We start from the raw sequence: 15,426 nt of genomic DNA on the forward strand, positions 1-15,426 counted from the left end.
GCAGCCCCACAGTAGCTGAGGAAGTAGGATTTCTTCCTCTGCTCCGTAGCATCAGCCAATCCGATGGCATCGATAAAGTGGTTGAAGCGATTCTTATACGAATCCCATTTTTCCTCATCGGGTTTGAATGGTGGGAATGCTGAGTTGACGTTCATTTTTTGGACCCCTCAGTCTCTTGGTAGACTGGTCTGTCTCACAGGGTGCTTGTGGTCCTGGTTTAACGCTAACCGTGAGCATTGGCGGCTGTGGCTACAGCGCCCTAGACTCGCTCAGTGACTCCAGCCTTCGAGAAGGCGCTTGTATTTTCACGCTCTTTTGCGAGCGTTTGGCGGCTGTGGCTACAGCGCCGTAACTGACAATGATTCAAATTTCGCGCCCTTTTGTGATTGTGGCGGCTGAGGCTCTCAGCGCCGTAACTTCGCTCTAGTGGCTTCAGCTTAGTGACAGCAATTTGAATTTCGCGCCCTTTTTGTGATTGTGGTGGCTGAGGCTCTCAGCGCCGTAACTTTGCTCTAGTGACTTCAGCTTAGTGACAGCCGTTTGAATTTCGCGCCCTTTTTTGTGAGCGCGGGCGGCTGCGGTTTCAGCGCCCGACTTTCACTAGCCATGGTGCTCTAACTCTCGCGACTCTCACTGACAGCACCCGGCTTTTCTCTAACCGCGGCGATTCTAACTCGAGCGGCTCTAACGCTCGCACTTTCACTTCCTGATAACAGGAGTCTGAGTCCGAGGCTCGGTAAGCGAAACGGCTGCGGCTCTAGTTCTTTGAACAAGTGCTTCTGGCCAGCCTTCCGATCCCATCCTCGTCGCTAGTGTTGTAGTTTGAAGGAAAGGAGAGGCTTAGACTAGAGCATGCAATCAACAAGGCTTTATTCAAAGAACGAGGGTTGTCGCGTCTGCCAGCTAACAGGCAGGCTTGCTAGCGAACAACGACTGGCTTGGCTTGACAGCCGGCTTTTATAGCCGACTGTCAAATGGAGCCAACCAATGGGAGCTGCTGGTGCTCCTGCTTAAAGAACGGACCTGGTTGGAAACCCCAACCAGTCCCAAAGACACAACAGTAATAATTAAAATTTATTAGTCAATAATACTTCTTAAATAGCACTTGGGACTTGAAAGAAACCTAGTGTCTTCAATCTAGATCTTGCTGAAAAGCTTCCAAGTGCTAACTAAGTGTCCTTCCCTGTCAAAGCAGTCTGGAAAGGAAATAAAACTAATTACAATCATGACTACCATTCACTTATTTATGCATTAATGAGCAAGATAAATTAAACTGAAGTCACTTGTTAACATTCCAAACCATATAATGCAGGAAAGCACTACTTATAGTAGAAGACAGGTCAAGGGTTTAAAATCCCCACAAGGCATGGAGTGGGGAAGATTACAAATTACAAATTGCCTATTTTTATTCCAGAATTTCTCATTTCAAGAAAATACAGGTAGTCCTCAACTTACGACCACAGTTGCTAAGTGAAACATTTGTTAAGTGAGTTTTGCCCCATTTTACAACCTTCCTTGTCATCGTTGTTAAGTGAACCATTGCAGTTGTTAATTGAATAACATGGTTATTAAGTGAATCTGGCTTCCCCATTAACTTTGCTTGTCAGAAGACCGCAAAAGGGGATCCCATGACTCCGGGACACTGCAACCATCATAAATATGAACCAGTTACCAAGCATCTGAATGTTGATCATGTGACCAAGGGGTGCTGCAATGGTCATAAGTGTGAAAAATGGTCATATGTCATTTTTGTCAGTGCCATTGTAACTTTGAACGGTCACTAAATGAACTGTGGTAAGTCAAGGACTACCTGTATCATTTCTGTCCTCATCACTTTAATGAGGAAAGAGTAACTGTGGTTCTAAAATTATGCATAGGACAACATCCTAAAGAAAACCAAGCATGAAGGTGTTTGGTATGATAAATACTACACATGGAACAATGACAAACAATAAATGTGAACAGTTGTTGGAAAGATTGTTTGCCCTAAGTACAAGAAAGAGCTACTAAAGTGAATGTAAGATATAAGAAATGACAAGCTAATCAACAATTCCAACTGCACAGGCTTCTGTTTTCTACCAGTTCCTTGATTTCATCTACTACTGTATACCTCTTTTATTTTCCTATTTGTCCTATTTTGGATAGAAAACAACAGCTTTACCGGTGGAAGTTTTTGAGACAATAGAAGCATGGAAAAATTATTGGGTGAACTTGAACTATACAACACAATACGGCTAGTCTAAGCTGTATTCATTATATATTGTTTGAAATTTGATTGGCCTCAAACTGCTGGCCCTTTAAAAAGGCCCTAAAAACTGTTCTTCACTCAAGTGCTAGCCAGTTGTAACTAAACAAATAATATTCTGATTTCCAGTGTTTTATTTTGTATGCTTTATGATTTTATCACTTTCCTTTGTATTTGGTGTTTAAACCTATGCCCATTCAGAATCATCTGGCAGCCATATAAGCTGAATTAATGAGCAAATAAATAAATAAGTGTGACATGCAAACCATTAACCACAACACAATCCTCATATGCTTTTTACAAAACTGAAAGGGGAAAAAACCCATGGATGAAAACAGTACAAAAGTGGACCTCTTGTTTCTTTTCAAAATAGGAACACCAATAAGTAACTGGAAGATATCCAGTTACCAGAATTTGTCAACAATTCTTCGTGATTAAATATTTCAAATAATCTTACTTTTGACGGTAGCTGTCCGAGTGCAGTTGTATAGGATAGCCAGTTCTCCAAACACCTTCCCAGGCCCCATAGTGCACAGCTTTACTCCTTCTTTTGTAACTTCAACCTTTCCATCTGTCAATAAAGAATAGAGATTAATATCACAAGACTGTCACAATGATCTTCCGTATGTTTTCTTTATCGTAGTCTCTAAATAAAAGCAAAAAGTTCCTATGACAGCTAGATAATTCATAGAAATAAAAATTTCACTGCTGAGGCACTGCTATATTTAAGAGGTGTACCATCCATATTATGTATAGCTATCTCAGAAAAGAATTTGAAACGGCATAATCATAGATTGGACACCCTTTGGCCACAAACAGTTGCATTAAGCAGTAATAAAACATATTAGATGTTGTGAGATTGGGTAGGAACTGTAATGTAAAATTGGGAACGGAATTTTTTACTCATTTTCAAGAAATATGAAAAGGGATATTATCAAAATAAAATGTTTTTCACTTCCTTTAAACAACTTACCTTTTAGGATATATTTGCATTCCAAAATATGTTAGCTTTTCTAAAGCAAATATACATATTTTTGAAATAATAATTACTTACTCAAGATCTTACATAGAGGCATGTCTAGAAAGGGTTGCTTTCTATATACTGTTTTGAATTAAAATAAGAAGACATGAACAATTTATTTTCAAAAACTATGAGATTCATATATTGTGTACACTGCTAATGATGAAGATAAAATTAAAGATTTTCAAGATCTGTTTTATACTTTTGATTTAGAACTGCGTATTTGTTATAAATATGGTTTCTTAATTCTTTGTTCTTTTTTAATTTCTTAAAGGAAATTACTGTACCATTTTTTGTGAAAAAGACCTAATTATATCATATTGCAAGAGAATCTTGCACCAGATTCCAAGAAAGCATAGACAGTCTTGAACATTTGGCCTTTGGAAAGGTCACTAAGAAATCTGAAAAGCAGTAATATAATTTTCACTGAATATATATTATTTACTTGTCTGCATGTGAATATGTGTGTGAAGCTGCAGTAATATATAAATTTAAATTATTTATTTAATCATTTAGGTTTCTTTTAATTACCTCCTCCTCTTCCTTCTTCCTTCCATCTTTTCTTCTCGAGAATGTTACTGATTGAAAAATGTTTTCTGGTAAGGATAGATATATCTTTAATAGCACATAGCTATAGAGCTTAGATTTATATACCACTTCAAAGTACTCTACGGATTCGTCTAAGCAGTTTACAGTATCAGCATATTGGCTCCAACAATCTGGGTCCTTATTATACCAACCTTGGAAGGATGAAAGGCTAAGTCAACCATGAGCCAGTCAGGATCAAACTCCTGGCTGTGGTCAGAGTGAGCCTGCAATACTGTATTCTAACTACTGTACCATCACAGGCTTAATAAAGAGAGCATGTATCCTAAATTGGACTTCACTATAATGATGGTCAACTACTTCCAAGTATGTATTTTACAGTTTCCTGTTTATTTTTAGTATTAGATGCAATCACTCCTCTAATAGCAAGAGTGAAGTTAGAGAGGCAGGGGACTGAATTTTGTTTACAAAGTTGAACCTATTTTATGAGGCTTTTTAAAGCTTCAGAAAAGGAGATGCAGTACACTAATAATCTACAGTGAAATTCAACAGATTTTATTGTATGTACTCTGGTTGAAATATGGTTTAAAGCTGATATAAGGATTAATCTAACATCACAGTGTATTTCTACACTAGATACAGCTAAAAAAACTAACTTTCAGAATATATAACAGATAATCAGAGTTGGAAGGGACCTTGTAGGTCATCTAGTCCAACCCCCCACCCAAGTGGGAGACCTGACACCATTTCTGACATATGGCAGTCCAATCTCTTCTTGAAAGTCTCAAGTGATGGCGCTCCCACAACTTCTGAGGGCAGGCTGTTCCATTGGTTGATTGTTCTCACTGTCAGAAAATTTCTCCTTATTTCCAGGTCTCTCCTTGTTCAGTTTCCATTCATTATCCCTTGTCTGACCTACAGGCACTTTAGAGAATAGCCTGACCACCTTCTCTCTGTGGCAGCCCCTCAAATATTGGAAGACTTCTATCATGTCTTCCCTGGTCCTTCTCTTCACTAGACTAGCTAAGCCCAGTTCCTGTAACCATTCTTTATATGTTTTAGTCTCCAGTCCCCTAATCATCCTGTTTGCTCTTCTCTGTACTTTTTCTAGAGTCTCAACATCTTTTTTATAATGTGGTGAGCAAAACTGGATGCAGTACTCTAGGTATGGTCTTACTAAGGATTTATAAAGTGGTATTAGTACTTCCCTTGATCTTGACTGTATCCCTCTGTTAATACAACTTAGGATTGCATTAACTTTTTTGGCGGCGGCTGCACACTGCTTGCTCATATTTAGCTGGTTGTCCACTAAGACTCCAAGATCCCTCTCACAGTTACTGCTATTGAGCCTGGTTTCACCGAGTCTATATGTGTACTTTTGGTTTTTCTTGCCAAAGTGTAGGACTTTACTTTTCTCTACATTGAATTTCATTCTGTTAGATAAGGCCCAGTGTTCTATTCTGTCAAGATCCATCTGGATCTTGAGCCTATTTTCTTGGGTGTTAGCTATTCCTGCCAACTTAGTATCATCTGCAAATTTGGTAAGTTCCCCTTCTATTCCCTCATCTAAGTCGTTAATGAAGAATTTGAAGAGTACTGGGCCTAAGACTGAACCTTGTGACACACCACTGCTTACTTCCCTCCATGTAGACTTAGACCCATTAAAGACTACTCATTGAGTATGGTTTGCCAGCCAGTTGCGAGTCCATCTAGTGGTGGTGCTATCTATATCATTTTTTTCTAGCTTACTAAGACGTAGGTTGTGGTCTACTTTGTCGAATGCTTTGCTGAAATCTAACTATATTATATCAAAAGGCATCATGAAAAGGTGAGAAATCTGTTATAAACTGTAACCTTTGGAGTTATTGATTTCTCTAAAAAAAACCCACTGTAGTCTATAATAGTAGATTTCTTATTTACAGCTGCCTGGTATTTCTTATGAACATTTGAAAGAACTTCCCATCAACTCTGACCAGAGTTCCCTGCAGTTTAGTACTGTATAGTCACTGCCAAGTGCAATAATTATTCACAGCTTCCAAAAGATTTCTGCAATATCTGCCATGGTGTGATGCTGGCAACTTCTTCATACAAAGAATATGATCTACCACACAGCTAAACTTCTTTTCCAGTTGATAAATGGAAACGGCTCAGATGTATAAAATGCAATATGTGTCACAAATACACTAGATGCATTGCCTGCATGTAATGAAAGGTGAATGAATGGTACTAATAAATTAAACTCTGTACATGCGGTTAAAGTCAACTAATGATAGCAATAAAAGTAACCTGGTTCCAAATGTTAATAAAGCAAAGGAGATCATTGTAGATTTTAGAAAGAGCCAGCATAGTCATACTCCACTCATTATCAAGGATTCAGCTGAAGAGGTGGTCTACAGTATAAAGTATCTGGCGGTGCAGATAGCTAAGAATCTGAATTGGTCTCTCCACACATGACCCTTAGTCAAGTGTGGAAACCAGTGTCTGTATTTCCTTTGTCGGATGAGAATGTATCTTTTTCACCATTTATACATCTGAACTAGACTGTGTTGTTTCTGTGTCATATATGTGGATATGTGGGCATGTGTGTATTAATTAATTAATTAATTTATTTAGTCATGTTTATGTAGTGTATATTGGACGTGGTGACTCTGAGAGCTCTATGCAACGAAATTTCATTTTAATGTATGCCAATTAGTGTACATGTAAAGTGACAATAAAGTTATTCTAAGACTAAGTATAATGTGACACATATTTTAATCACTAGTAGTTAAAATGCTATTGAGTCAGAAAAATTAAACTCAATATTGTTATGCATGTTTTTGATAGATTTTATATTTTTAAATACCCTTTTGGAAATGCCATTATGAGAATTTTTATAGCTGTGTGAAGCTGCATTATTCTCTTGCAACAAACATAACAACAAAGAGAGTTTTCTTTTTTATTCCCAGTGATTTCCAAGGTAGAATTTATTTTTGCCCTTCAAGTCAGACACTTAGTTACTCTTCCTAAATCATTTTTGTCTTCCTGTACTCAGAGTTTATCTCTGTACTCAGAGATTATCCTAGATAATCAGTGTTCAGACAATAAAAGCAATAGGCTTTGTGAGCCTTTCTTTTCCTTGATTATTAAGACCTATTTTAGTTGTACTCCTACAGATCACAAGCCTTTATTTTTGATGTTTATTTCGGATTTCTGTCCTCCAACCCCCATAAAATTCCACTGTAGCATATTGTGGCAAACTCACAAAATGGCTGCCTTAAGGAATAAGCTTCCTTTTTTTCTAAAATGGATGGTTAGGCCACAAAGCAAATAGGAGAAGCTATGTCAGCCTACATAAGAGGTTACTTACGTATGTACCCAAGTGAAATATTCATAAATACTTAGGTTCATTCCCTAATGTGTTTGAACAAAATTGTAGCATTCCATCTTACAATACTATTGTGGCATATATTTCTATGATAAGTCCAACTTTTTCTCTCTCTTCCTTTTCTTTCTGATCTATTCACCTTTATTATAGGAAGAAAACAGCTGTAACATTTACTCAACAATATAACATCGGGAGTACCAGGTATAGACTGCAAAAAAACCCCAAACCCTTACTTAGGGTAGGAAAGAATATTCAGCACCTCTTTCCAGTGACCATCTGAGGTTTGCTCTCCAGATTTGATAACTATAAAATCCTGCTAAGTCTTATCAATAAGTTATTCCCTATATTTCACCATCTGCAATCCTTGAAGGCAGACAATTCCACATATAGAATTCGCATGTGACGACAGAGCATTAAAAAATCTTCCTCGTGCTATTCTGCATTATCACTTGTATACTGATAGTTGCAGAAGCTGAATATGGAAATCCCTTAAAAAGAATAAAATCTAGTTAAATATTTTAGATTTTTATTATGGTATTTTACTAAATGCATGGAAATTGATTACTGGCACTTGTACTCTTAATGAAGAATTTGATAATTTCTTATCAATCAATATGTTGAAATATTTTAGAGTCTCAAATTTTAAAATGTTAGCATCATACTTAAATAGCTACTGTATGTATTAAGAAAATACATTAATTTTAAAGTATTGTATTAATTAAGCATTTCATGGATATAATACTTTAACAAATAAGACAACTTTTGGGAATCATAATACACCAAAAAAAAATAGTTTCTCATTAATTGTATGCATCTTCCTTCCTATTGTTCCAATACTAGTATATACCTAGCATAAACCTAAATATTTTATAGGAAATTTCTTTACATTTCATTTGGATTACATAATTTTAGAGGCAAAACAGTACATTGTATTTTAATTTTGAACTGATGCCACCATAAAATAACGATAATCAAAATACTGAAAAGTATATTGCAAATTCAATAAAAGGTCATTCATTCATATGGTTCAGAAACCAAACAAGTCAAAGACTAGGTCAATTAATAGATGGAGAATTTAAACACTTGATAATGTATTAATAAGAGTATCAATAGAAATTAAATATTGCATTTCTCCTGAATATTACACTTAGAAAAAGCTGAGGATTATTTTTTCACTGGTATGTTACACAAGTGCTTATTGCCAGAATTGATAATACACACTAAAAAAAACCATTAGAAATGTAACAAACAAGATGGATTCTTCTATTATATATTATTATATTCTTCTATATCTACTGGTAAAGTCATAAATTTCAGCACATTTAAAGATGTTTTACAAGAATTTACCAGTTGTGAATGTTGATTGTCCTTTTTCTTCTTGTTATTCTATTAAGTATCACAGATGCATATATTCGACAAAATATATTAAGCTGACTTTGCATATTATAACCAGTACTAAGTAGCTATGTTTCTCACGACAATCTATATTCAATAACACCTCTTTATTAGAAAACTTGGTAAGTTAAGCTTTGAGCATATGCAATGCAGTCATGTAAAAAATAATGTAATATACAGGTGAAACTTGAAAAATTAGAATATCGTGCAAAAGGTCATTTATTTCAGTAATGCAACTTAAAAGGTGAAACTAATATATGAGATAGACTCATTACATGCAAAGCAAGATAGTTCAAGCCGTGATTTGTTATAACTGCGATGATTATGGCTTACAGCTCATGAAGACCCGAAATCCACAATCTCAGAAAATTAGAATATTACATGCAATTAATAAAACAAGGATTGTACATAGAACAATATTGGACCTCTGAAAAGTATACGCATGCATATGTACTCAGTACTTGGTTTGGGCCCCTTTTGCAGCAATTACTGCCTCAATGCGGTATGGCATGGAAGTTATCAGCCAGTGGCACTTCTGAGATGTTATGGAAAACCAGGATGCTTCAATAACGGCCTTCAGCTCTTCTGCATTGTTTGGTCTCATGTCTCCCATCTTTCCCTTGGCAATGCCCCATAGATGCTCTATGGGGTTCAGGTCAGGCGAGTTTGCTGGCTAATCAAGCACAGTAATCCCACGGTCATTGAACCAGGTTTAGGTGCTTTTGGCAGTGTGGGCAGGTGCCAAGTCCTGCTGGAAAATGAAGTCAGCATCCCCATAAAGCTCATCTGCAGAAGGAAGCATGAAGTACTCCAAAATCTCCTGGTAGACGGCTGCGTTGATCCTGGACTTAATGAAGCAAGTGGACCAACACCAGCAGATGACATGACTCCCCAAATCAACACAGACTGTGGAAACTTCACACTGGACTTCAAGCATCTTGCAGTGTGTGCCTCTCCATTCTTCCTCCAGACTCTGGGTCCTTGGTTTCCAAATGAGATGCAAAAGTTGCTCTCATCAGAAAAGAGCAACAGACCAGCTCTGTTTTTCTTTAGCCCAGGTAAGGCACTTCTGACGTTGTTTGTTGTTCAGGAGTGGCTTGACAAGAGGAATATGACATTTGAAGCCCATGTCCAGGATCCATCTGAGTGTGGTGGCTCTTGATGCACTGATTTCAGCCTCAGTCCACTCCTTGTGAAAGTCCCCAACACTTTTGAATGGCCTTTTCCTAACAATCCTCTCCAGACTGCTGTCATCCCTGCTGCTTGTGCACCTTTTTCTTCCACACTTTTCCGTTCCACATAACTTTCTATTAATGTGCTTCGATACAGCACTTTGGGAACATCCAGCTTCTTTTGCAATTACCTTTTGAGGCTTTCCATCCTTACGGAGGGTGTCCATGATGGTTTTCTGCACAACTGTCAGGTCAGCAGTCTTTCCAATGATTGTGATTCCTACTGAACCAGACTGAGAGACCATTTAAAGGCCAGGAACTCTTTGCAGGTGTTATGACTTAATTAGCTGATTAGAGTGGGACACTTTGAATCTAGAATATTGAACCTTTTCACAATATTTTAATTTTCTGAGATTGTGGATTTGGGGTTTTCATGAGATGTAAGCCATAATCATCTCAATTATGACACATCATGGCTTGAACTATCTTGCTTTGCATGTAATGAGTCTATCTCATATATTAGTTTCACCTTTTAAGTTGCATTACTGAAATAAATGACATTTTGCACGACATTCTAATTTTTCGAGTTTCACCTGTAAAATACTAATCCTTATACTAAATTTAATTTGATTGGAAAAAAGGTACTATCATCTAGAACATAGCTTTCTGCAACATCTAAATTTGAGAACCTTTCAAAGTAAATTTTTAAAACACTAGATTTTGTTCAACTGACAATAACATTAAGGATAAATTCCTTCAGAATAGTTAGAAAATCTTGTTCACTTTGGTCAATTTCTCACCCAATTATAACCTTTAGTCTTAAAATGCAAAAATGTAATATGTTTCTCTTTACATACATTCCAATTTAATATGACAAACAAGAATATTATTGGAATATATTTCCTTTTTCTTGTACTTTATGCATTCTTAAGTAATTTTATATTTTGCAAATCTGTAATAGAGTTTCTATTTTCTCTTTTTACTCTATTTTCATTTGTTAGTGTAATGCTTTCTATGTTTATTGCTTTATTTGGTTTATTTAATTTTTTTTTTTGTATAGCCACATACCTAAAGCGAAACCTTGGGCAACTTACAACCTACAACTAAAATAATATGTTAAGCAATACAAATGAAACCAGATCTTAAATTCTTAGTAAGATACTTGAGTTGGCCATCCACACCCCCTCCATTTAAAACATTTGTCAGGACTCTGACATGCATTTATTTCACCCTTGATCCTGGTCTTCCCCTCACCCCTTGGATGTATATTCTCCAATGAGACACATCCATAGCCAAGAGTCATCAATCATGCTCTCCAGTAATAATTTTGCGTGCCAGAAAGTTCAGTTTCCAAAGAGATTATCTGAAGCCTTTAAGAAATGTACTGCTTTCCCTTTCTGCCTACAGCTAAAAAGAAGTATTTTTTAGTTGACAACATTTTTATTTGCATCTAGTTTGCTTTTAATTTATAAAAGATAGAATAGTACACGTAATTGAAGAATATTTAGCAATTTGAGGACACCCAACTACTTTTTTTAATTTTCCTTTTCAGGAAGCCAAGTTTTCTGACTTAAGTATTTTAACAGTAATATTAACAGTAATATTTAACAGTAATATTTCTCAACCTCTCTGTCTCTTATTCATATTCCCAAATGCTACTAGTCCTTTGCCTTGTGCCTCCAGGCAGCCACTTACATATTTTGAGGCACAGCTTCCCTATTGCCTTTATATATTTTTAATCCTTTTCCCCCCTCTAGACTTCACAAAAGTGTATTTCAGCTTTGTGTACCTTCAAGAATATAGCTCTGGGCCCCAAATTCAGGAATTGTTGTCCTTTCAAAGTTTTATACCTTAAAAAGTTTGGGCATCATTAAGTTTTCATAACTGAATTCACTGCTTATCAATATGCCATGTATGTAAAAGTTTTAAAACATCACTAAGGTTTGGATTACCTTTTAAGTATGACTCATGGACAAACACTAAAAATAAAGAGTGAAAGACTTTAAAAGGAGTCTAGAAATATATTCATGGCATTGCTCACAGCCTCTTCTAGCAGAACTAGAAAGCCTACCAGGAATGTTTTTAGAATATACTATGCAATAATAGCAATAGCACTTAAGTACCACACTTCACAGTGCTTTATATCCCTCTTTAAGTGGTTTACAGAGTCAGCCTATTGCCCCCAACAATCTGGGTCTTCGTTTTACCAATCTCGGAAGGAGGGCAGGCCAAGTCAACCTCGAGCCGGTCAGAATTGAACCATCAAACTGCAGGCAGCTGGCAGTAAGCAGAATTAGCTTGCAATACTACATTCTAACCACTGTGCCACCACGTCTCTAATGCCATTTTTTCCTTGAATTGTCATTTTAAATTAGGGCCATATCTAAACATATAATATCCAAAGCTTACATGGAGTGATCTTGCTTAAAAAAATTTCTCCCCCATTTACTTTATTGGACAATGAGTATTTCGAAAAGCCCTTTATAACACAAATAAATGATTATGCTATAGTCACATGTTAACTGGAATTAGAGTACCATTTTCTTTTGATCACAATCTATTTCTGTTCTTTAAAATTCCCATGGTTCTAAAGGCAGTCAATGTGCTATATTTTTGCAAATCTTGCTCAGCACCAAATTGCTTTCCAGCAGGGATCTCTTTCCCTAAACCGTATTGACTGTGGGTTGAGGCTCGTTCTCTGAGCTTGTTAATGAGTTTGTTAATTCCATCAACACACACCTCAACCTACAACCAGCCTATGAACCCCTCAGAATTCAAATCAACCACACAGCCAACCAGCGATGACACCGACCCTCAACCAATCCACACAACCCCCCCTCCAAATAGCACTTCATCTCCCAGTGATCTTACTTGACATGACGCCTCCCCATCACAAGACCCATTACAAGACCCTCACTTGACACACTCACACCTGACTCATCACAAGACCTACTGATCAAACAAAGTCTTTATAAGCAGAAGAACACAGAGACAGACATCCCCTAAACTCTGCTGAAGATATTACCTAGCCTGGTAACAAGACGTTTGAAAACCAACCTACAAGCTCAGAGAATGAACCTGCAACCGAACTACAGATGTTCACCACCATCACAAAGTATTGACTATCATCGGAGTCAAGTAGTTTAGACTGCTGGAATTGGTAGGTTGGAGAAATGAAAAAGCAGTGTGGCAATATGACATGGAAATGATTGGCTGTGGTTTGTAGGTATGTGTACATGATTTTTTATACTAGTCTAGTCTGAAAGGATAAATTCCAGCAACACAGAGGAAGCCCCAATAAATCATGACATTCAGTTCTAGAACAAGTTCTGGATAGGGCAGCATTATCTCAAACAGAGATGATGCAGACTTTGGGTCCCCTTGGACTCTCAACTCTGGCCTGGAGACCAGTTCCATTCATAGCCAGGAAGGTTTTTGCCTAAGACCACTCACAAAATCTTATAAAATTATTCTGGCAACAATCATAGATTTGAAAAGAAACATTTCTGGTTTATATTATTTGTGATTGCTGAGTATTATGCCTCAATCACATATTCTTCTAAGTCCACATAGCTATTGTAAAAGATTCAGCTCCTTAAGGAGCTACAAAGATTCAGCTCCTTAAGGAGCTACAAGTCTTCGTCTTACAATCACAATTGATCCAAACATTTCTGTTGTTAAGTGAGACATTTGTTAAGTGAGTTTTCTCCCATTTTCTTGATATAGTTGTTAAGTGCATATGGCTTCCCCATTGACTTTGTTTGTCGGAAAGTCACAAAAGGTGATCACATGACCTTTGGACACAGCAATGGCCATAAATATGAACCAGTTGACAAGCATATGAATTTTGATCCCACGATCATGGAGATGCTGCAAAGGTCTTAATTGTGAAAAATGTTCATAAGTCACATTTTTCAGTACCGTAACTTTGAACAGTCACTTGTAAGTTGAGGACTACCTGAACTGACAGGTATAGAGAGAATGCTCACATTAGATTTGAAGCTCATATGCCTGCTCTGAAACCAAATATTGCAATATAATTCTATTATTCATTTTACTCCATGTTTTAAAAACCCAATGGAGCATGAGTAGCTGAGAAGAATCTACATGATCTGTAGAACATAATTACTTTTACTCAGGCAAAGAAATTGAAGCAAGGTGAATTGGCTTGCAAATCGGGGAGGTTTTAGTGCATGAATGAATTTGATGACACCTTAAAGTGATCTAAATAAAACGTAATCATTTATCAGAGAAACAGAATTCTCCAATGTACCAGTGCAGCATTGGGTGCTAATATTCTAATTTACAACTAGCTGTATAGGGGCTGTGCATAATTTGTGTGCAACCAATTTGCATGCTTAGCTCCAAAATCAAGATGTGTGGGAAGCACACAAGTGATACAGTCTCTTGTCTTGAATAATATATATGCATGGACATACATTGGCACCCTAACATATAATAGAAATAAAAATAAGTTTTAGAGTTTATCATTGTTTTCTTTCAGGATACCTTTGAGTTCTCAATCTAATTGGTAACACTACTCTCCCATTTAAGTGCTAATTAGTAGAAGCATCTGAAGGACCCCATGTTTTCATTAAAGTGATGGAAGAGGCATGGTGCTGTCACCATCCAAGCTCTGCTCCTTCCATATGCATGTGCAAAGTCACATTATAAGTGCAAAACTGCTTAAGATTGTATTGGAATGACACAATGTTAATTTCACCATATGCCTTTACACACGACTCCTACATCAATCTGATGCAACCTTCATAGCTTTTCGAGATCAGCTGAAAGCTACAAGATGATATAAAAATAACAATAATATATTTTCAGAATACCTTTAGCTAAATTTCTCTTAAAATAAACAAGTTTTGTTAGCTAGCTTCTTAAATGTTAAACAACCAATGAACTTCTAAAGGTGCTGTTGCTGAAAAGGGTATATTCCTTTGTATCTGCTAATCTAAAACAGGAGGCAATATTTGAAGCAATCCTTTCTCTGTCACGATATGTTCAGATTTTAAGTCTGGATGAGAAGCAAGAGGGATATCAGTCATCCACCAGGGAGGAATACATAGATAGGAAATGATATTTAATTCTGAGGACCTGTGTTGGGTCTGCTTTAATGCCAAAGGCATTAAATTAACAAAGAAGTACCCAGAAAAAATTGACACTGCCAGACACAGAAGCTTCCAAATCCAAGCAGAATTCTAATCTACCTATTTATTCAAAGGGTCCTCTAAATTAAAATTACCTCAAGAGGTTTTTAGTTTCATAAAGCTCTATTAGCTATAAAGAGCAATGGTGAAAAGTTAGAAATAAACCATTAGATTATTATTCACTATTACAAGAATTACATGGAGATTGACGTCCTTAGAATCAAGCTAATTTGTTTTTCTTTCTCCTATTCAGGGAAAATGACCATTTAATTATTGGGAGGAGAAAATGTGCCTCATAAAAAATGAGAACGTCATGATAACACCATTTCATTTATAGCCCAATTTACTGGAGAAACCAAAGTGCCATGCAGCTAAATATGTTGCTTATTTTTTTAATTGGTTGATCTCAATATGCTGATAGAAAAACAGCCTTTAAATTGTTTTGCAGGGTAAGAGAATGCGTGTGCTTCCTCAGCCCCACATATTCATATTCAATGGGCATTTTGTATTTGAACAAACCAGCA

The 15,426-nt window shown here is 36.6% G+C and overlaps 1 protein-coding gene across 2 annotated transcripts in view; it reads right to left on the minus strand.

The window, feature by feature from the left end:
* The window catches only part of PRKG1 (protein kinase cGMP-dependent 1), an 878,222-nt gene that overhangs the window by 420,568 nt on the left and 442,228 nt on the right, over positions 1 to 15,426 (minus strand). For both annotated transcript variants that reach the window (XM_026719912.2, XM_026719913.2), the window contains exon 3: positions 2,703 to 2,816. In XM_026719912.2, coding sequence (XP_026575697.1) covers positions 2,703 to 2,816 — 114 coding nt within the window. The remainder of the gene's footprint in view (positions 1 to 2,702; positions 2,817 to 15,426) is intronic.

This window comes from Pseudonaja textilis, chromosome 4, assembly GCF_049901715.1.
Source record: "Pseudonaja textilis isolate UNSWEBS1 chromosome 4, rPseTex1.2, whole genome shotgun sequence".
NCBI classification, from domain to species: domain Eukaryota; kingdom Metazoa; phylum Chordata; class Lepidosauria; order Squamata; family Elapidae; genus Pseudonaja; species Pseudonaja textilis.